Genomic DNA, 24,056 nt, shown 5'->3' on the forward strand with positions numbered 1-24,056 from the left:
GGGGGGAAATGAGGAGCCGGTATTAAGGGCTCAAGAGGAAGGCAAATGTTTAGAGACTGATGATGGCAACAAATGTACATATGTGCGTGACACAATGGATGTATGTATGGATTGTGATAAGAACTGTACGAGCCCCCAATAAAATGATTTACATTTTTAAAAAAAGAAAGTAAGTAGCTTGATCACGATGACACAGGATTAAGCAGTGGAGCAGGGCTTAAAATAGGTCTCCCTGATCTTATAAATCCCATGATCTTATAAATTATGCTATATTTATTGCTACTATGAAGAAGAACAAGACTAAATACTTGTGTGGGGTTTGCAATAAAGCCATGTATAAGACAGCACTTATTTTAAATAATTGAGTCGGTTTTATTGTTTTTAACTTGGAAAATTATAGTTTGCTCTTCAGCAATTTAATTCAGTCTGGCAATCTCTTTGTTCTGCTAATCATCCCACTGCACCAAAAAACAACTGCTTTCTTGTAGCCTGACAGCTCTACCAAACCAAACCTTTGCCACTTTCAGTGATTCCGACTCACATTAACCCTACAGGGCAGAGGAGACTGCCTCACAGGCTTCCAAGGCTGCAATCTTTACAGAAGCAGACCACCACCATCTTTCTCCCAAGGAGTGGCGGGTAGGTTTGAGGAGCCACCCTTCTGATTAGCAGCGGAGTGCTTAACCAGTGCACCAGCAGATCTCCTTCCAGCAAGTAGTTCATCCCATCTAGTTTCAGAACGTGCATGGTCTCTTGAAAGAAAAAGCAAAGTAACTACAAAAGTAACTCACTCTGAAATCCATGATTCAATTTTTAAATTGTTATAAGAAATAGTATATTTATCAAATTACCCTAATTTCAGAAAGATGATGCAATTTAAAGCAGTTGAGGAAGGTCAAGTAATTATTCATTCATTCATTCGTTCATTCAACAAACACCAGCCATCTTACATGTGCTGGGCCCTGTGCTATGTGCTATAATTATAAAACCAAACAATCTTTCAAAGAGCTCAATATTTTCACCAAACCTCTGTGCTGTACAAAGTAAAATTATAAAAGCTGTATTCTTCTCTTTATAAGTATAAGGTGGGACAGACTCAATGCACCAATGATTCATACAGTGAAACAGAAGAAAGCTGTAATTTGGACTTCCTGTCCCTGCAGACATCAGTATTTCTTTATGCCGTATGCAAAACATCCGGGAGTAGAAAGATGTAAGAAATCTTTCTTTATACAGAATATCTGTGTTCATCAGAGTTTACCAATTTCTGAATACCCCGACTGGTGAAAAAGAATGTACTGGAATAATTCTTAGTATTAAAACAAACAAAACCCCACTGCCATCCATTTCATTCTGACTCATCCTGACCTCACGGGACAGAGCAGAAATGCTCTGATTGCCAAGACCATAATCTTTGCAGAAGAAAATTACCTCATTTTTCTCTAGTGGAGGGATTGGCGGGTTTGAACCACCAACCTGGTGGTTAACAGAGTTCAGTGCTTAACCCATTGCACCAGTGGGTCACCTTCTCTTACTATAACAGAAATAAACTTGACCAAAGAAATCATGATATGAACAGAGGTTAGGGGAAAAGTTAGTGCTGCAAAAGCAGATACCTATACTTCACCCATTTTAAATTGTGATACATGTATTTTTTTCTTTTTTCTGAAAATGAGATGGTAAGCCAAAGTTTGGGCACCCATGGTCTAGAGGAGAGGTGGGGAATATTTGGCCCTTGGGCATATAAAGCCAGTGAATTTATTAATACTAGCTAATATCATGTTTCACTAAAGAGAAACCGTTGCAGCCATCACATTCAAACTCAAACTCACTGCCATCAAGTCAATTCTAACTTGTAATAACCCTATTGGATACAGGGTAGAGCTACCCCTGTGAGTTTCTAACACTTTACAGGAGTAGGAAGCCTAATCTTTCTCCTGCAGCCACCGTAGTGAGAGTTACATTAGCTGTGAATTAAGTTTTTGACTGAGATAGCTGCAAATGTTATAAATATCCAAATGTCCCTTGGCAGAAAAAAGATTCCCCACCCCTATTTCTCCATTCTAGAGAGGTCGCGAAAATGTATCCTGAATTCTGGTCAACTTAAAAATGGGAAATGTTTGCACACTGGAACCACATTTGTGGTCTGTCAGTGATACAACAATGCTGCCTCCTGACTTCTATTTAAAAGCATTTAATACCATTTTGCAGGCTCTTTTGAGTCGGAATTTACTTGACAGCAATGTGTTTGGATTTGTTTTGCAAGCCTTTTTTCCCCCCTCCAGTACCGTTAGGTTTTTTTGGTTTTTGATTTGTGAATTGATTGGGGGATTTACTTTTCAGCCTATTAATCCTGCATTCCACATTTCAAACCAGATGTTATCCTACTCCAAGCCCCGAATTTTTCTTCTCTCTTGTGGACCTCCATCCTCCCTTTCACCCACGTCAGTATGAGTCAACCTTCTAGTCTGTTGCACCATCTTCCCACAGCTGCCATCACCTCCTTGGTACCCTCCAAAGTGTTTTCTCTTTGGTACTCAAGTCTTTTCTTGTTTTGTTTTAACCTTAACTGTCGTGGTCTCAAATAATATTTGTCCTTTTGTGATTGACTAACTTCACTAAGCATAATGCTCTCCAGGTTCGTCTATGTCATGAAGTGCTTCATAGTTCCATCACTGCTTTTTAGCTGTGTGTATATTCCATTGTATGCATGTAACAAAGTTTCGTTATCCATTCTTCTACTGCTGGGCCTTGATTTTGGGCTGTTTCCAAATGCATGTTATTGTGAACAGTGCTACAAAGAACATGGAGTGCATATGTCTGTTCCTATTACAGCTCTGACTTCATGGTATACACCCAGCAGAGGTACTGCTGGATCATAAGGAATTTCTGTTCCAAGTTTGAGGTAGTACCATCTCACTTTCCACAGTGGTTCTACATATTTACAGCTGACTAGCAGTAAATGTGGGTTCCAATCTCTCTATAGCTACTCCAGCATTTGCTGTTTTCTGTATTTTTAACTGGGCTGTTATTATCCCTGTAAGGTGTTAGCTCACTGTTGTTTTGATTTGCTTTTCCCAGATGGCTATTGATGATGAGCATTTTTTTCATGTTTGCTAGTCATTTGGACATCATTTCTGATGAACTGTCTTTTTATGTGTCCTTTGCCCACTTTTTAGTTGTTGTTTTTTTTATGGGAGTCTTAGTTTTGAGAGAGTAGTCCCTGTGTCATTGCCAAAGATTTTTTTTCCCTGTCAGTGGCTCTCTTTTTATTCTTTTCATGAAGTCTTTTGATGCACACACGTGTCACGTGTCTTATTTTTAGTAGGTTCCAGTCAACTACTTTGTCTTCTGTGTGTGCTTCCTTTGTTATGTTTGATAGTATGTCTATGACCAGCAATAGGGCCCTTAAGTTTGTCCCTATTTTCTCACTCATGATTTTTATAGTGCTGAGGTTTACGTTTAGGTCTTTGATCCATCTTGATTTCGTTTTTTGTACATGGGTAAGGTGCGGACCTTGTGTCATTCTTATGCAGAGATTCAATGTTATCAGCACCACTTTTTGAAGAGACTGTCTCTTTGCCATTTAATGTTTTTTTGAGCCCTATGCAAAGGATCAGTTATGTATAGTTGAATAAATTTCCAGGTTCTCTATTCCTTTCTATGGGTCTATATACCTATCATTGTACCAGTACCATACCCTTTTGATTACTGTGGTTATGTAATAGGTTTTGAGGTTGAGTAGTGTAGGCTGCTATTTGAAAGTTATTATCAGCTGTTAAAAAGTGCCAGAATCCCAGTACTTTGCAAAGGTTAGTTCTACTTATCATTCTGCAATAGGCAAGGCAGTCTTCAGGGAGGGTAAAAAAGTAAGATGGTTTACACTGAAAATTTTAGCTAAATGGTATTTCATTTTATCCAGGCATAGTCCTGATTAACTCTTTGATAAATAATCATGTTCTTAAAAATTAATATCATTAGCAATGTTTACACTAGCCAACACATATTTTGATGCCTCAAGTGTTAGATTGTTTCTGGGTACATTTGACCCACTGATTCCAAAAATGGCACCAGTTTTACCCTATCAGCTCTAATTTTTGAGATACAGAACATACACCATATACCACTCTTCATTGTGATCGCCTATTAAAAAATCTGGGTATTTTAATATAGTGTCAGCTAACCTGAGATAGAGGAAGTATATGCTGGCTTGATTGAAAGTAGTTTGTGTTGTACTAACCGTATATGTCAAGCTGTATTTCACCTGGTGGCCTTTAATTCAAAGATGTATTTGAACAGTGCAAATTACATGAACTTAGAATTTTCCCAAGTATTACTTCACCTTTATTTGGAACTGAGTAACAGGCAATCCCAACTTACTATATTAAAAAGGCAAGAAATAGAAGAGCTACTGTACAATAAATAAGGAGCCCTTGTAGTGCAGCCAGCCATTCAAGCCCACCAGCTGCCGGCAAGAGAAGGTTGAGACTTTCTGCTCTCATTAGGGCTTACAGCCTCAGAACCCGCAGAGTTCCATTCTGTGCTATTCACACAGTGGCTACGAATCACAACTGACGGACTGGCAGAGAGCTTAGTACAATAGAGATTAAAATGTTTGGAAACTCAAAATGAGTCTGTCAGAGTTCAAATTCCTTTATTAAAATGAAATTGTTCCAATCTTGCTAGAAGTTAGCAAAAGTTCTCCACCTAGAATTTTTCTTATAAAGAAGCTTGGAGTCAGCCTCACCTCTGAGACATTTAACATAAATTATCCATTGACTTCTATGTATTACAATGTACTTTGAATGTTTAGTGCATAATTTTCAAAAGAAAAATTTAGATCTTCAAAATTCCTATGATGTGACGTCTTATATTTTAACACTCTAAATTGCCTTCACACCTTCAATATACGTGCCTTCTCTTTTTACAGTTTTTTATTAGCACTTCATCTATGTCATAAAATTCAAAATTCAAACATATCAAGAGTTGTACAAATGTCACCATATTCAATTCTAAATATGTTCTTCCTTATAGTCATTGTTATTCACGTAATTTTTCGCTAATTGTGGCAATAATATAAACAGAATATTCTCCAATTCCACAACTCCCACTTGTATAGTTCACTGTCATTCATTATACTCTTCATGTTATACAACCATTATTGATATCCTTTTCCAAATTATTCTACCATAATTGACCTACACTCAATGCCTTCTATGCAACAACTCTTTCCCCTTCACTTACGGTAACCATTGGTAAATTATAGTTTCTTTTCTTCTTCTTCTTTTTTGGTATAGTACTCACATATAATACACTTCCATGGTTAAATCACTTTTAAATTGAGTTGTATAAGCATCATCACAATCATTTCTAGTGCTCCCTCCACCCATATATATGTGCCTTTTCAATTATTTTTACTTTCTTCTCAACCTGTGTTCTGGATTTGCAGTATGCAATTTGTGGCCTCCCTATATACTGCAGAACTTCCCATACCAAAAAAAGGAAAGACCTGCTACCATCTAATAATTCTAACTCACAATGACCCTATTAAGACAGAGAAAAACTGCCCCTCTGGGTTTCCAAATCTTTAAATCTTTTCAAGGTTGCAGAGTGACTAGTGGGTGGGAACCACTGACCTTATGATTGGCAGCTCAATGCACAACCAACTAGCTACCCTGGGTTCATAAACAGTTTTCCTCGGAAGTCTCTAATACCTAATCCTTTTTCAAATATTTTTACCTTTATTGTCTTATCCTAAAATTTGTGGGTCTGAATTCTTCTCATATTTAGAATTAGGATGATAAATTAATAACTTAATAGTTGAAAATATAATGGAATACCATATCTAAGAAGCTAGAGTTCATGTGGTCTATGCAGGGCAATTTTCTGACTCAGCACTCCAAATAGCCCCAGGAACAGATCTAAAAACCAAGACACCAAGGAAAAGAATGTGTTTATTAATATGTAATATTACCGTAAAGCCATGAGGCCAATAAATTTGATGCAAACATTAAAAAAACAAATATACTTAATTTATCATTTACATTGGGTGCTATGAATCAAAACTCAACAGCAGCTACCAACAACAAAAAGACAAGCTAAAAATAATTCAACATGACAGCCTTTTGAGAGAATAGAGATCTCAAGTCTCTTGTGGGACAGGGTAATTAGAAAGGAATGTTCAAAGCCTTAATATAACATAAAAGGTAAATCAAACAAAAAGGTACATTTCTTTTTCTCATGTCTATCCATATAGGATAGGCAGGATAACCAATCCAGAGGAGAAAACAATGGGGCCAACAGCTCCAGGGGAAATGGGAGAGGTGGTGGGAGAAAAGGAAGGGGAAGTCAACAAACCCAGGGACAAGGGAACAATAAGAGACCTAAAATCAATGGCAAGGAGGGTGTAGAACACCTGATGGGGTTTGATCATGTGCAGTGTAGCTGAGACAAAGTACTGCGAGTAGAATGAAGGTCAAAGATGATACTGGGACAGGAGGAAAGTAAAAAGAAACAGAGGAAAGAACTAGGAGGCAAGACATTTGTAAAGGTATAAATATAGGCACGCACATATGTAAACATATTAATATATGATGATACAGATATAGGTCTATGTCCATATATTTAAATGTTAATTAAGTATTAAGGTAGCAGACAGGCATTGGGTCTCTACTAAAGTTCTCCCTCAACACAAGAATACTTTGTTCCAATAACCTGGCATTTTGTGATGCTCACCTTCCTGACATGATTACTGAAGCCAAAATGGGTGCTTAAGCAAATGTGGTGAAGAACATTGATGGTACCTGGCTTTTAAAAAACATAGTGTCTGCAGTTTTAAAGGCTCAAAGCTAAACAAGTGATCATCTTTATCAAGGAAGCAACAAAGCCCACATGGAAGAAACACACCAAACTGTGTGATCACGAGGTGTCAAAGAGATCAGGTATCAGGCATCAGAAGACCCAAAACAAACAAATATACCAATGCAAATGATGGGAGTTGGAGTGGAGACCCAAAGCCCATCTATACACAATTGGACATTCCCTCACAGAAGGGTCACATGGAAAGAACGGAGACAGGCAGGGTGCAGCACAGCACCGAAGGAACACACATTCCTCTAGTTCTTTAATGCTTCCCTGCCCCCCTCAATCATGACCCCAGTTCTACCTTACATATCTGGCTAGACCAGAGCATGTACACTGGTACAAATAAGAGTTCTGGACACACGGAATCCAGGAAAGATAAACCCCCCCAGGAACAGTAATGAGAGTAGTGTTACCATGAGGGGAAGGAGAAGGTTGGGGGGGGGGGGGAATCGGGAAACCAACTGTAATGATCGACATATAACCCCCTCACCCTTCCAGGGGGATGACAAAAATGTGGGTGAAGGGAGACAGCAGACGGTGTAAGATATGAAAATAATAATTTATAATTTATCAGGGTCCATCAGGTTAGGGAGGTAGGGGAAGAAGGGGAAAAAAGGAGCTGATACTAAGACTCAAGCAGAAAGAAAATGTTTTGAAAATGATGGTGGGAACATATGTACAAATGTGTTTGATATGATGGCAACATATGTACAAATATGCTTAATACAACTGATGTACCGAGTCCCCAATAAAATGATCTTTTAATAAAAAAAGTGTTTCATACAACTGATGCATGGATTGTTTTAAGAGCTGTAAGAGCCCCCAATAAAATGATCTATTAATAATTTTTTAAAAGGTAAATCAGCTTAACAAAATATAACAGAATGAGAAAACCCATGTGTAGTACTTTAACAAAATGTATTATAGACTGAGGAGCTACCATCTTTCTCAGGATGATTGTAGGTCTATGTAAAGATTTCAAATATCTTGCAAACCATCAAATCACATAAAAATTACACACCCAATCTATTATTGTGAATCAATTCTGATTCACAGTGACCCTACAGGACAGAACAGAAGGGAACAGAATTGCCAAATGGGATTTCCCACTCTAGAGTTTTATGGAAGAAGACTGACACTTCTTTCTCCCATGAAGTGGTTGCTTAGTTTTAATCACCAACATTTCAATGAGCAGTTAAGCTCTTAACCACTGTTCCTTCTCAAATCTCACAGAGACTTTGTAATGAGCTTGCCTAGTAAGCATTGTGACAGCTGTATGCCCCTGCAACTCCCATGTATAAATTAAATTATAAGTAGCCATCACTCAAACTCCAAAAGAAAATTCTTTAAATGACAGTGTCACCAACTTCTTGTTGCCATTATGTACATATAATATATACATAAAGAATCCAAGGAAATGAGCAGAAAATTGATAAAAAGTTTTTCCACTGCGTATTTTTATAAAACCAGTTACAACAGTAAGGGAAAAGATATTGCTATTTTAGTACTATTTTAGTACAAATATACATAAATTTATTCCTAACAGAACATGTTTAAACATGTCTTTGTGATCAGTGGATGGTTGGAGACAAGCCTCTCAGTAATAACACTTGTCTTAGTCTCATTAGGATGCCTTCCAAAAAGGTGTCATAGAAAAAAGCATTTCTGAGGCCAGGGCAGACATCAAACTTTTAACAGACTTAAGCTGACATCTTCACAAATTACTAAAGTTTTGCAACAAGTTTACAGGAATGCTGCCTTATACAAAACAGGAGTTTTTAGATGTATCAAGTGTTTTAAGAAAGGTCAAGAAGACCCCAAAGATGAGCTAAGGAAGACCATCAATCTTGGCAAATGGGAGAAACTAACTGACGTCCAGAAACAAATGGCAGAAGGCCAAAGAATTACCACTGATGTAATAGCTACTCAAGTTAGGAACTCACATGGTTTGACATTTTAGCAAGCTTTTGGCCCCATACGTGCCAAAAGCAACTAATTCAAGGATCTGATATTCCCATCATTCCCCCATCATTAAACAAGATAAAAGCTAATCAAGGTTATTTTAATGAACAAATCATAACAAGAGATGAGGCTTGGATTTACCAATATGGTCCAGAGTAAAGTCCAATCAAAGCAGTGGCTTCTGAGAAGATCTGCTGAGCCAGTTAAATTTGAAGCCGAGGTAAGACTGGAAGGTAATGGCAAATGTTTTGGGGTATTCCAAAGGAGTAATCTTGATATTCTCGAAGGACACACGGCCAAAGAATTTATTAGAAAAAAGGGCACCGAAACTTATTAAAAAGAAGTTGCCAGAAAATTGAAAACTGCATTGGTGATCAAAAGGCCAGGCAAGAGGCACTGAGGAATCTTTTCCCAGCACCGCATGTACCTGTTCATTCTCTGAAGGCAGCAAGGACTGCCCCACAAGAATTTCACTGTGAAGCTTTACCTCATCCATCCTGTTTTTCTCATACTGTCCCTTTGAATTTCTGTTCCCTAAACTTAAAAGGGCATTTCAAAGGAACACAATCCAAGTCCCTCAAGGATGCTAAATCCTGACTAAATGTAAATCCAAGAAGGCAGAATTCTTTGGGGAAAGGTTAGAAACAATGGAAAAACAACCTTAAAAATATATAGACCTAGCTAGAAGTCATGTTGAGAAACAGTAGTTTCACATTTTAATATTTTTGTTAATAAAGGTTTCTGTGATTTTGTAAAAGTATTTTTAGATGTACCCCTACTTTTATAGCCTCTCATGGAATTCGTCCTGACCCCCAAGACTGTCTGAAATCTGATGCAAGGAAAAGGTTAAAATAAACAGAGGTTAAGTTCCACGCTCAGAGATTCTTTTTCAGGAAATCTAAATTTGCCAACCCTCCTCACCACCAAATGTGAGGCACTGGCCCATTTCATGCTCTGAGGAAGACCAGTTTCCAGGAAAATTGGGGTGCCATTTTAGTCTGATCCTAAATATTTTCTTCCCTTCTATTCCTTCACTCCTGTTAAATTCTTCACCCTCTGGTGGGCAGTCATCAGCAACCTTGTCCAACAGAAATGTAGGGCAAGGTGTACACGCCATTTTAAATTCAAAAGAAAAAGGAAACAGGCAAAATGAATCTTAACAATATTTTTAATCCAAAACAACCAACACATTTTTCAATATTTTCAAAATTATTACAATAGTTTACATTCTTTTTTTCATATCAAATCTTCAAAATCTGATATACCTAAAGCACATCTCAATTATGACTAACCACATTTCAAATGCTCAAAAGCCTACCGAGCTAGTGGCCACAGTATGGGAAAGGATCATGATTAGGTCTCTGGTGTCAGGTTGTTTTGGCTGGATGTCCAGTTTACAAATGCTGAGGAGTAAAACCTTAGGCCATTTATTACTCACTTAGTGCCTCAGTGTCCCTTTAGCAAAGTGGAGTTAATAACTGTATAGAGATCTACAGTTATTATGAGGATAAAATGAGTTCATATATATCAAGCATGCAGAATAGTGCTTAGCACATAGATGCCCCATAGTTGTTAGAATGATTTCTCCTCAAATACTTTGTTAGTCTTGGTAGACCAGAGAAGTGAGCCTTGCCAGCTGAATCGAAACTAGCTAAGGCAGCTGCACCCTGGTCCAACCCTCAGAGAGCAAGAAACCCGAGAACCAGAAAGGCAAGGCTCATTTATCCTCCACCCCTCAATTAATCCCACATGTGTTTATCAGCCAGGTTGGCACAATAAACCTTAACTATCTCAAATACTTAACTTTATGCCATAGCCCATCACATACCCTTAACAGCATGCCTTCCCAATGATCTCTGCAGTTCAACTGCAATTTCTCCTGCATGATTTAGAGGAATTCGTCAAGTTTCATCTCACCCTACAGAGATCATTCTCTTCTGGAAACCATAGTATTTAGCTAAGTTGTTGGGTTGTTTGTTTTTTAACTGAGAACTTAATTACATGCTTTGGCCTTATTATTGTTAGTTATCTTGTAATTATCCAATTTACTATGAGCATACACCTTTTCTACCCAACTATTAAGCTATTGAAAAGCAGAAGATGCTTTTTTTAATGCCGTATTTGTTCACTTATATACACATGCATATATTTCTAAGCACATTCTCAGCACTTAAATACTTACTAAATGAATACCCATTGCCTTCAAGTCAATTCCCACTCACAGTGACCCAATAGGACTGAGTAAGTCTGTCCCACAAGGCTGTACTCTTTATAGAAGCTATTATGTGCTTAGCTACGAAGAAAGAACTATTTTCATAAAAATTACAGTCAAGAAAAACCCATGAAGCAGTTTTACTGTTATACGAGGTCACTAAATCAGAATTGACAGCACCCAACATTATTTCTTGTCTGTCTGTCTGTCTCTCTCTCACACTCACTATATATATGTATGTATTTATAGCTTCAAAATAAAATTTGTATCATTTATAACAAAAGATCCTACATCAATATGAGGTTAATAATGAAAAATAAAGATGCTCAATTATTTGACTCTCAGTAACCTAATAGATTAAAAATAATAATCATGAAAACTGAATTCTCATATAAAACACTGTCATTTTGAAGTGGTATGAGATAACAGCAGCAATACAAGAGTATGCACAACCATTCTTAAATTATGTCTGTAGTCTATAAGGAGTCCCTGGGTAGTCTAAACAGTTAACAAATAAGGCTACTGACCAAGGTTTTGAGTCTACTCAAAGGTACCTTGGGAAAAAGATCTGGCAATCTACGGAAAAAATTCAAACATTTAAAACTATGGAGCACAGATATACTGACACACTTGAAGTTCCTTGCTATTAGTCAGAAACAACATGATGGTAACTGGTGGTTGGCACTTTTAATGCAAATGTTTTTCACCAACAGTGAATAATACAGGTTATACTGAAAACATTGCAAAATGCAAATATCATCTGTTGGAGAAATCTGAACATACCTGGTGAGGATATTTCTCTATTCTCTAGTCTGTTACTTTTATGCTATGGTTCACATAACAGATACTGCTTGTAGAGCAATGATTTTACAACTATATTACTTCAAGACAACATTCCAGCTCTAAGCCTTCAAAGGGACCTAATTTAACTGGGGTTTCCTGCCTCATTTCCTGTACAATCTAATGATAAAATGACATCACTAGGTATGTGTGATCTTTTGACTTAGTTTCAATCTTTTGGGGGGGCAAACTTTTGAGAGGTTAGCTTCCATTAAAATGTATTCTGTTCACATTCTTATCCACTTCTTAAAATTTAAAGAAAAATCAATCAAGGATTACACTGAGAATTCAACTGTAGTCTGTTAGGAAATTTGCCAGCTTAAACTATTTTGTTAGTTCACCTCGTTTGAAGTTACCCTTTATTCTTGTTTCATACCAAATCTTGAAGTATATCTTTTCTCTCCATATAAATAAGCTGATCTCTATTTGCCTTATGTGATATGGACAGAAGAGAAACAAGATGAAATTACAAATACTAGTATCAAATACCAACTTCCTTTCAGTCCCTAACATATTTTTTTCCACACTCATCAATGAATGAATAGGACAGTTTTGAACTATGTAGAATAATTGGAAACAGAGCCACAAATCTTAGTTCTTAACCTTATTACATTAAATGTTTTGGTTGAGTGAATAAAATCAATGACATCAAAATGTGAAATATATGCATGATTCCCTTTGAAGAGTTTTTTTCCAAAGAGCTTAGATTATACTAGTATAAAACGTGCCCAGTCTCTCACATAACAAATGGTCTTGTTATGTGAAAATACACTTTAATGAATTCATAAAAAATTATGGATGTCTTTTTTCAAGTGTATTCTAATGAAACAATTATTCGACACACAAAAGCTTAATAAGAAATTAAATTCTTCTTTCCATAGCTCTAGTCAATTCCCAAAATACATGATTCTTTTTTTCTCTGAACAATGTCCTCCATAAACTGTGTATTTGTTTTTCACTTAACAAGCACCTGAAGCAAAAAAGGAAATGGATTTCTAGAAGTAGATAATTAGACAGCATTTGCTGCTCCCAATATGAATTTGTAAAGATCAAAAACTAAATGAGAAGCCAAAACCATTAAATGTTAAGGAAATTTTGATTTAATCTCTGTGGTCTAATAAAAGATCTCATTAGTACAGAGGAAATTGATTTCCCTTCTTCTGATATAAGAAATAAAGACTAAATGAACTTATTTCTATAAAATGCAAGAACCTCTAGAGCCTATGACTTATAATATATTCAGGGAGCTAATAATCTTTACTTGGCTCTTCTTGGCCAAGACAAGGGAAAGCATCATGCAGAGATAGAAAGTAAAAGGATTAACAAGATAGGGAAGGTGAGGGGATGTGGGGAGCAAAAAAATGAATGCAGGAGGGGAGAGGGAGCACTAGAACTGATTGTGAGGATATATATACAATTCATTCTAAAAGCATTTTAACCATGAAAAAAAAAGAAAAAGAAAATAGGATGTCTTGGACACAGCTTAGTCTTCAAAGTGACATCCTTGCTTTTTAAAGGGGGTCTTCAAGGGAGGCTGGAGGAAAATGGGAAGCCAATAATGAGTGCGAACATGAAGAAAATGTTCTAAAACTGACTGTAGTGGTTGTACAACTGCTGTGGTTGAACTATTGAATTGTATTATATGTAAATGATATGCCAATGAAATTATTTGAAAAGAAGATTAACAAAGAAAGAATCTGCAGCTTAACTTTCTATGCCTCAGAACTTTTAGTGTTTTACTATTTCTAGAAAAATGGGGAAATAAATATCATCTAGCATATTCCTCTCAAAACATACAATAGGATATAATCCAAAGTGATGAAATCATCTAGTTTTCAATAGCAGGGGATATTTCTTATATTAAATCATACTGAATCTTTAGGGACCTTTTAGTTCTAGAATTCTAATGCCTTTCAATAAATTTCAACTCCTATCTTCTCTGTAAGACAGAGTAAAACTATCCCATAGGGCTTCTCCTGCTGTAAATCTTAACAGACTGCTACATTTTTCTCCCATATAGAGGCTGGTGGGTTTGAACCACTGACCTTTCAGTTAGCAGGCAAGCTTTTTTTTTTAACTTTACACATTTTTTTTTTTAATAATCTTATTGGGGAGTCTTACAGCTCTATCACAATCCATCCATCCATTGTGTCAAGCACATTTGTACATATGCTGCCATCATCATTTTCAAACCATTTTCTTTCTACTTGAGCCCGATATCAGCTCTTCATTCCCCGCCCCCAGCAGCCAAGCTCTTAACCACTATGCCACCAAACGAAACGCACATCTAGAGTAATATTTTATAAGCTTGGGGTTGGAAATATAGCCATGGTAGACACCTGACAGTTTCAAAGAATTCTCTCACAAGGAGCAGGCAATGACTAACTTTCCACTTAGGGTCTCCAGTGTGCCAAACAGCAGTAAGCATAGTCATCACCCCCAAACTTTGTTTTGTAAGTGCAGGAACATCACTGTGTGGACCATTAACATCTGACGAAAACCTGCCTACGCAAAAGATCATCTCCCCTTTTGAAATACTGTAACTACTAATTAGCCACTCTACTACTTTCACCCCCATGCCCCTTCATTCTCCACTCTGCTTACAAATGTCTCAAAAAATCCTAACTTGATTGTACTATTTCTCAGCTTAAACTCTTTTCATAGATCCCCACTGCTAAGTATACTTATACGAAGACTCAAATTCCATCCAGTATTATTACTACCTTAATTCTGTCTTTACTGGCCCTGACCTGGACTTCTGCTACCATACCTGACTGATCATCTCGCCTAATACTGAACTGTACAATATATCTTTTTGAGAGTCATCAAATTCATCTACCTAAAACGCAGATCTTTAAATGCTATGTAGTTGTTGTTAGCTGCTGTTGCCTGACCTACGACACCACCAAGCACAATGGAAAGGAATACTGTCGAGTCCCCTGAAATCCCCAGGATTGGTTGCAGACTGGACCATTGTGAATCCCAGGGATTGCTCTGGTTGACTTTTACAAGTAGGTTATCAGGTCCTTCTTAGTTGATTAGGAGCCTTGGTAGTGCAATGGTTACAAGTTGGGGTGCAATCTACAAGGTCAGCAGTTCAAAACCACCAGCCCCTTCACAGGACAAAGATGGGGCTTTCCACTCCCATCAAGTTATAGTCTCAGAAACTCAGGGCAATTCTTTCCTGTCCTATAGGGTCTCCCTGAGTCCGCATCAACTCTATGCCAATGAGTTTGACTTGGTTCTGGTTTCTTAGATTAGGCCACCTGAATCTGAAAGTTCTGTGGAAACCTGTTCAGCATCATAGCAACATACAGAACTCCAATGACAGATGGTGGTTGTACAGTGAAGTGAACTGTCAGAAACTGAACCCAGATCTCCTGAAGGAGCGTGAGACTTGTACTTCTGAACCACCACTGCCCCTGTGAAAGGGCATTTTCACTGCTGTTTAAGCTGTTTCTGGCTCATGATAATCCCACCTGCTACACAGCAGAAATATGCTCCATAAGGCCTTGTAGTGAAGCCTATCTCTAGGCCTTTCTTCCATGGTGTCACAACCTAAAACTTATCAATGCTGCACGCTATCATGCAAATTCCCAGCGTGCTACAAATGGGTTACAGGGATGCCAAGATATTGATCCTCTCAGCTTTCACGGAAGTAAGGGCATCTGGGAGCTCAGGATCTCAGACAAGCCACTTCCAACCATGAGCCGCTTTGTCTATGTGGGATATGATGTAAAGAAGACTGGGAAGGACTGAGTCCTCAGGAGCATGGTCTTCAGAGGCTTGCTCATATACCCTTAAGTGATTTTTAAATAGAAGATATTCCTGAAGCAAAGGATGTAGTCTTAAAAATATTGTAAACATGAATATGTTTAAAGAAATCTATCCCTCTTTTAAATTTATTTAGATTTTAAATACTAGAGGAAACTGATATCCACCAGCACTTATTTTTTTTAAGTGTCAAGTTATTTTCCAAAAGTAATTTTATGGGTCATTTTAATCCCTGGGAGCCCCAGTGGCGTAGTGGTTACGTTTGGCTGCAATCCACAAGTCAGCAGTTGGAAACCAACAGCCACTCCTCATGAGAAAGATGGGGCTCTCTAACTCTTGTAAACAGTCTTGGGAACTCACAGGGACAGTTCTACTCTGTTCAATAGGGTTGCCATGAGTCAGCATCAACCTGGTGGCAGTGAATTCGTTTTTTGTTTTTTTAATCCTTGGACTATATTTCCCCTGCCCCCATATTGTTCTTCTAATGCAGTTCAGAGGGTTTCAAAAAGTTCACTGAAAAAAATCCATTATCTTTCAACTTCATTTTTTCCACAAATGTTTTGAACTCCCCCACCCATCCCACCCCATAGTTTTTTATTATCCAAAAAGTTCTCTTGAACAAAGGAGTTGAGAAAAAACCATTTTACTGTGACTATATGGTTCTAAGTTTTAAGATTTTTCTTCTTGCCTAACTTGATGCAATTATAAGTAGATAACTGAACAACATAACTATATATTTTTATAAAGATTTATTAAACAAGCATAAGGATTAACCACAAAGGGACTCACAGGGTCAAAAGTTCTTCTGTTTATTTTCTACCTGCAGTGATGGTAGTCACAATACTATCAACATGCATAAAGATGGGTAGTTAACTTAAAAGAGTAATACAATAAGCCATATTTACATATCTCCAGCTATACTGGAATTTAAATTAGATGTTTTCGGTATGATTATGTCCCAAACTTCTGGGATCTATGCGTCCTTGGATAAGTACCCACTCTGTCAGTGCCTGTGACTTGACATCAATAACTGTGCCATACAATACTGTAACCACTAGTCATATTTGGGTACTTAATCACAGTACAAAAATTCTTTGTGTCAGTACACTGGACACATTTCAAGCACTCAATAACTCTCTTCGGCTAGGGATTATCATTTGTATAGACATAGTGGTGAAAATAGAATGACATGATAGAGAATAACAAGAGCTCAGTGTGAGTTGAATTAAGTTTAGAGCAGGTGGTCAGAAAAGGCCCCCTTGAGAAGCTGACATTTAAGTTGGCACTTCAATGACAAGTTGCAGGCAGCAATGCAAAGATCTGCATAGCGGATCTAAGCTGAGGAAACAGCAAGGGTGAAAGCTGCACACACAAACAAGTGTGGCTTGCTCAAAACCAGTGTGGCAGAAGCATATGAAATAAGGAGAGAGGAATATGAGACACAGAGATGGCAGAAGGTACCTTGTAAACCAGAGGGGCCTTGCAAACCGTGTAAGGACATCAGATTTTATAGAGAGCAATGGAAAGCCAGAGAAGGCCATAAAGAGAGGAATGCTGTCATCTAAGTTGTCTTTTAAATGCTCACACTGTTTTGTGAGAATTACCATATTGCCCCCTTATAACAAGTCCAAGTAAATAATACTTCCACATATATAGTGCTCTAAAGCACAAGGAAGTTGCAGTTTGAAGGGGGGAAAAACCATACAACGTGCATACAGTTTTTGTAAAAATACGGTCTTAAAGAACCATGAGTGAGATGCAAGAGCTTCCAGAAGACTGTCGGATTCCACGGCCTGTCTGAAAGAAGGTGGTAGCCTGGAACAGGGGAAGGGCAGTGGCATGGAGAGAACGTGCATCTTTTCTCCACATTCCTTCTATCAGCTACTATCCTTCACAATCTGTTCACCTTGGAATATTTTTATTAGAAGGGTTATTTTTAACTCTTCAACTTCTTGTAATATGCTTTCTGGCTCCACCAGTGGACTAAAATTGTCCTCAGGGTCCAGGCACCTCCACATTCCCAAAGCCAAAAGGCACTTTTCTATCCTGATCTCATCTGAACTCTGCTGCACTTAACTACTGACCCCTCCTCACTGTCATCAAATTCTCCTCCTTCAAGTCCTGGACCAATTCTCTCACCTGCATTTCCTTCCCCCTCTGCATGACTGTAAGGTTACTTATTCATGCTCAGTCTATGTCACAATATGCACATTAAGTCTGGGGAGACAAAACTAACACTCTTTTGCTGGCAATCCCCAAATTAACATCTTGTTAGGACTCCCATTTTAGACCTTTCTGTCTAATGTTCTACTGGACCTCCTCATGTGGGCATACCACAAACATTTCAAAGGCAAAAGGTCCTCCCTTCTTCATTCTCTCATATCCCATGGACCAAGCCAAAGACCAAAAGTATCCTATGCCCACTTTCATTCACCAACTACACCCTGTGACCAGATTTTCACTAACCAAAAAACTCAAATCCATTCTTGTTGAATTGATTCCAATTCCCAGAGACCACAAAGGACAGGATATGAATGCCCCTTTCGCATGTGCAAGAATCTTACAGAAGCAGACTGCCACATCTTTCTCCTGTGGAACAGCTAATTTTCAATTAGCAGCGAAACACTTAACCACTGTGCCACCAGCCCCCCAGGGCTCCTTAAGATCTTCACAAACCCACTGCTGTAAAGTCAACTCTGATTCATAGAGATGCATAGGGCAGTGTAGAACTGCCTTACATGGTTTCTTTGCAGAAGCACCTGAACATTTTAAACACTGCACAACCAGATCTCTTAAGACTTTCACTGTCCACCCACCGCCATCCAGTTATTTCCAACTCACAGTGATCCTATGAGGTTTCCAAGACTAAATCTTCATGAGGCAGCCTCATCCTTTCCCAAGAAGTAGCTAGGAGCTTCACACCATCAACCTAGGAACTGCAAATTCCATCTCCTTAATATCTTCTAATAGCCCTGGTGACATAATGGGTTCTGCATAAGGCTGATAACTGCAAGGTCAGCAGTTCAAAACCTCAAGCTGCTGCTCAGAAGAAAAGAAGCCTTCTATTGCCATAAAGATTTCTGGTCTCTGGGAAACCCACAGGGGCCGTTCCATTCTGTCCTATAGGTCACGATGAGTTGGAATCAACTTGATGGCAGTAAGATAATTATTTAAGCCCTGGTCCTGCTATGGTCTAAGTGTTGTGTTGCTAATTGCAAGGTCAGCAATTCAAATCCACCAGCTGCTCTGTTGGAAAAGATGAGCCTGTCTGCTCCCATAAAGTCTCAAAACACCACATAGGGTAGCTGTGAGTTGGAATTGACTTTGGCAGTGGATTTGGTTTGGGTTTATTTTTCTAATTAGTCCCTCCTTTCAAAACCTGTGACCATCTTAGGTGAATTGTGACCAATTCAAGTTTACATCACTTGCTAATTGGTTTTGGACTAGCCTCCCAACCAATTTCCCTATTTTCCATTTCTCCTTCACACTGATACTAGACATTCAGTACATTTCTGGTGACTTCATTCAGTACAAATCGAATGTCGTCATTTCTTTGCTTAAAATCTATTGGAGGCTGTGACAAGGTGTCTAATCTAGCTCCTTACCCCTACTAGTGCGACCTTCCCTTCTCATCTTCCTCTCCAGCCATTCAGCTTTTCTAAATTCTCTAGATGCCAGGCCTTCTCAGGCCACTTTCCTCTGCAGATGATATTACTAATGTCATGGTTAGTGGCCATCCAACTGGTCATGACTCCTGGTGACCATTGTAATTCGTTGGTTTTTTTCCACTGGCTGAATTTTCAGAAGTCAGTCACCAGCCTTTTCCTTATTTTCTTAAGCTAAGCTGTGCTAAAACCTGTTACACATGATAGCAACACATAACATCTTCGGAAGATGGGTGGTGGATGTGCTTAGGTGCAATGTTGGGAATCAAACCTAGGTTGCTGGTCCACCACCGAATCACCCCTGTCCCATTCACAAGCTAGTATCTCTCACCAACTCATCTAACTCCTACTTCAAAGGGAGGCTTGAGCATTACCACCTTGCCTATGTGTGCCCTGGTGCCTTATGCATGATTCAATCACACTGTACGGTAGCAGCTCATTTATTTGCCTCTCCCAGCCTCCACTCCCCAAACACACACACTAAACCATAAGCTCCTGGAGAGCTGGAGTCATCCTCTTAATTTTATTTGTATAACCAGTGCACACTGAATAGTCATTGATAGGTCTGACAGCTTCTATATATTTTTCAAAAGGAATATATTTAGTGGGCCTTTTTTCTACCATTGCAATATAGCACAAAGTGCCAGAACTGCCAAATGTGCTTCTGAAAAACGAAGCACAATACACATTCCCTTTCAAAAGGAAGGAATGCAGGTAATTCTGGAAACCACGCAGTACCTAATAAATCAGTCTTGGGATTTTTTATACTACAGTTAACTCAGGTGGGCAAGTGCTTACTTAACACTGATTGCATTCTGCTCGGCCTTGGCCACGTTGCTGTAATTGAAGTTCCTGACGTCTCCCTGACTCTCTCACCTGACAGGTTATTCCTTATGTGGGAGACGCTTACTCACCACCTCGGGAGCCACTCTGGTCAACCAGCCATTTACCGTCTAAAACCCAGTGGCGGAGGGGGGTTGGAAGTATAGGAAATGCACAGAGGAAAACAAACACATGGGAAAGCGAGAGAGGGCAGCGGCTGGAGGGGAGTGGGTTCAGGAACTGCCTGGGTGGAGCGAGGACAGCAGGCGAGCAATGGGGACAGGCCCGCGACTCCCGCGCCGGCGGTCCAGGACGTGGGGCTCTGGGTCGGAGGGAGGCCGAGATGGAGGAGGCTCCGAGGGAACGCTAGGAGTGGGGGGTAGGGGGTGGGGAGCGGCAGAGGCTAAAGGAAGACGCAGTCCGGGGCCCGAGGGTGGAGCAGCTTGGGAGAAAAACTGCTGCGAGAGCAGAACCCCGACGCAGCCAGAACGAACAGGGCTTTGGGCCGCGGCTCTCCACGGTGCGAACTGAGGCGGCGTGGGGGCGCAGCCGGAGGAAGACCCCAAGTCGCCGAGCCCGCGCTACGGAGCGGGTGAGCCGGGGTCCCGGGTGATGGGGAAAGGTCGGAGCGGCGATGCCAAAGGCACTTACTGGGGTCCCTCCTCGCAGCGCCGCTGGGGGTCTCCTCCCGGAGGTGAGGGAAGAGGAAGTCCCGGGAGGCCTGGAGATCCTGGAAGTAGCAGAACTGGACCAAGGAGCAAGCCATGGCCCCGAGGAGCTCCACTCGGGCACTCACCCCACCTCGCCACGCCCAGCCCCTCGCCGCCCCTCCGCCGCCACGGCCCAGCCGGCACCGCTCGGGCACGAAGAAGGCGGGGAAACGAAACCGGAAGCTGTCGGCGAACCCGGACCTGCCGCCTGAGCGCAACGCATGCGCAGGACGGCCCCGGCCTCCGGGGAGGCGCGGTCGGAGTCACGTGACTAGCGTGGGTCCGCCGTCAACCTGTCCAGTCCGAGTTTTGCTCCTCAAACAGGGATGAACCCTGGAACCCTGGCTTTTAGCTGACGGTGACATCATTTGCGCAGAACTCTGAGTCATTCAACAATCCAATTGATATGTTAAATTACTGGGAGTTTGTGGGTATTATTTGAAAAGTTTAATTTCTCTTCCATGTATCAACCCACCGAGGCTGCTGACCTTGCTCCTCCTATAGATACGAATCCCGTGCTGTAGTTCTATGTTTTTGTCATCCCTTTGCTACTTCATTTTCTTCTCTCATCCATTGAACAAATATTTGCTATGGGTCTTTAAAATTTTTTTAATGCCAACCACATAAGACGCTGGTTGTAAAGCAGAGAACAAAAGCGATGAGTGCCTGTTCTCATAGAGCTAAAATTCTACTGGTTAAAACAGCTACAAAGCAACTAATTACTGGCTAGCTGAGATTGTAATGCTGCTAGCAAGGAAAGAAATGTAAGTTCCATGACAGAAAATAACAGGGCACTTGACCTAGTTAGTTTTTGTTGCTTTTGTTTTTGTGGGAATTGTGTGAGGATCGGGAAGCAATTTTATATCATTTTAAACTCTTAGGGGCACAGAATCTCACTTTAGTTTATATTCCCACTATGTTAAATGTTGGCGGTTCGAACCCACCCAGTGCCTCCCAGAAGAAAGACTTGGTGTATTTCCTTGACAAAGGTGGCAGCCAAGACAACCCTAAAGAGCAGTTGTTTTGTAACAAGTGGACTCTGTAACATGAGCCAGTGGCAACTCCACCACTTACAGCAGTAGTATAGGATCTGACACGTAATTCACTGACATCAAGTGGATTTTGACTCACTGTAATCCTACAGGACAGTGTAAACCTTCCCCTGCTGGGTTTCTGAGACTTTAAAAATCTTTGTGGTAGCAGATGGTACCTTTCTTCCTGGGGGTGCCTAATGGGTTCAATGTGAGGTTTGCCACTTGAAAGCCAAAAGAGGAATGATTTTAACATTAATTCAGAGGAGTGTGGACGTCTGTATCCTATAGGGAACATTAAGAGGTCATCTACTTTGAGAGAAAACATGATGCAGGAAGAAATTGAAGACAAATCGACAGGGTCTGAAGTATTCTCTCTGTCAGGCCTATGCAGCTACTTATCTTCATTATAGCACCAGAACTATAATTTAGTGCTCTGATAGGTACTCCAGTTCCTATGTCATCAGCTTAATCAGGATTTGTTCTTTAAAATGCAGGATTAGTAGGTCTGGGCTGCTAACCACAGGTCAGCAATTGAAATCCACCAGCTGTTCTTGGAGAAAAAGAAGAGGTTTTCTACTCACAGGAAAAGTTACAGTCTCAGACACTTACAGGGGCAGTTTACTCTCCTATAAAGTTGCTATGAGTCGGGACTGACTCAATGGCAGTGAAGTGTCTTTTGTTCATGCTATAGCAACCCTCTTTGATGGCATGGAGTTGCCCAGAGGATTTCTAAGGCTGTCAGTCTTCATAAAAGCAGATTTTCACATCATCCATCTCTCAGAGTGGCTGGTTGGTTCAAACTCTGGCTTTTCAGTTAGTAGCCAAGTGCTTAGTTACTCTGCCACCAGGGCTCCCTTTATTCATGCTCTACTCACTCTTTCATTGCCATCGAGCTGATGCCGACACATGGTGACCCTATAAGACAGGGTAGACCTGCCCCTGTGAACTTCCAAGATTAACTGTTTACAGGAGCAGAAAGCCCAGTCTTTTTCCTGTGTTTTCTTCCATCTGCAAAAAAAAAATGCATACCACCACACCTAGTAACCCAGTCCTAATGATGTAACCCTAAAATATGTGTGTGGATACCAACTAAAATGTCAAACTCTTGGCTTACTGGGTCAGGAAAGAACGTGGGACACTTTTTGGAAGGGTACTGTGTCATTCCTTGAAACCCATTCAAGTTCCTATTCAGGTAAATGCATTCTGTGGAAGTAACAGCTCTTGGCAGGTTTAGCTGGCTTTTGTTCTTCCCTGAGGCATTCATGCATCTCTTGTGGGGCAGCCATTGAATTTCATTACTGTGCTGGCTCAGCTTCAATAGTGAAGTCCTTGTCTTCCTTCCAACTGGTATTGAAAAGATTCATTCATGAATGTTTTGAAAGACTTTGGATACCCTTCACCGAAAATTAGAACAGATTCGTGAACTGAACTCTCCCCCTGCCCCAGAAGTTATAATGATGCAAGAGAATGAATAAGGAATTCTGCTGCCAGGGTTTCATTGGAGGCTCAGGTTGGGGGTGGTGGAGTGTATGAGACAATGATGATCATAAACTTCACTGTCTTAAGAAAGTGCATTGTAGAAGGTGTGCAACCTTTACGTATCCCAGAGTAGATGGTCTCCCTCTGGGAAATAAGAGTTTAGAAGTTAGGAAAAGCTCTCTGATCAAAATAACAAGATGGAAGCTGGCTCGATTTCACAAATTTTCCAGTCTCCATTGCTAGAGATAGAGCGTTTATACTGTTGTTAAGGGAGGAGAAGATATTGGAGGAGAATCTAATGGAGAGGTTGAGATTCAGGCTGGAAGCAAAGTGTGGGAGAAAGAACAATGAATTTGGAGTCCAGAAACCCGAGGATCTGGCTCAGTTCTGTCACTAATCAGTCATGATCTTGGGCAATTCATGTCACCTATCTGGGTCTTAGTTTCTTGATCTATAAGATAAAGAAACTGGTGTATGTCTCTTAATATTTAATGCAACCTGTCCTTTAATGCAATCTGTCCAGTCCTGGTGCGGTCTTGTGGGGATCGTAGTGTAAAGATTTGAACTAGAGGAGGGGGTGGGGGAAGCAATGAAGAAGCTGGACTCTAAGGCCCATTCTATAAATGCATATATTTTGGTAAATAGTTGGGAAGAAAATGTTAGTGGTTGGAATTACTCAGAAGAAATCATCTGT

The 24,056-nt window shown here is 39.9% G+C and overlaps 1 protein-coding gene across 1 annotated transcript in view; it reads right to left on the reverse strand.

Annotated features, from left to right (window-relative positions):
- The window catches only part of RAB3GAP2 (RAB3 GTPase activating non-catalytic protein subunit 2), a 118,887-nt gene extending 97,964 nt beyond the window's left edge, over positions 1 to 20,923 (reverse strand). Inside the window, exon 1 of the mRNA XM_004699908.3 lies at positions 20,791 to 20,923. Coding sequence (XP_004699965.1) covers positions 20,791 to 20,905 — 115 coding nt within the window. The 5' untranslated portion in view covers positions 20,906 to 20,923. The remainder of the gene's footprint in view (positions 1 to 20,790) is intronic.
- Between the last annotated feature and the right edge of the window lie 3,133 nt (positions 20,924 to 24,056).

Source organism: Echinops telfairi, unplaced genomic scaffold, assembly GCF_000313985.2.
Source record: "Echinops telfairi isolate 266 unplaced genomic scaffold, ASM31398v2 ScPeMD7_7424;HRSCAF=8462, whole genome shotgun sequence".
Lineage (NCBI taxonomy): Eukaryota > Metazoa > Chordata > Mammalia > Afrosoricida > Tenrecidae > Echinops > Echinops telfairi.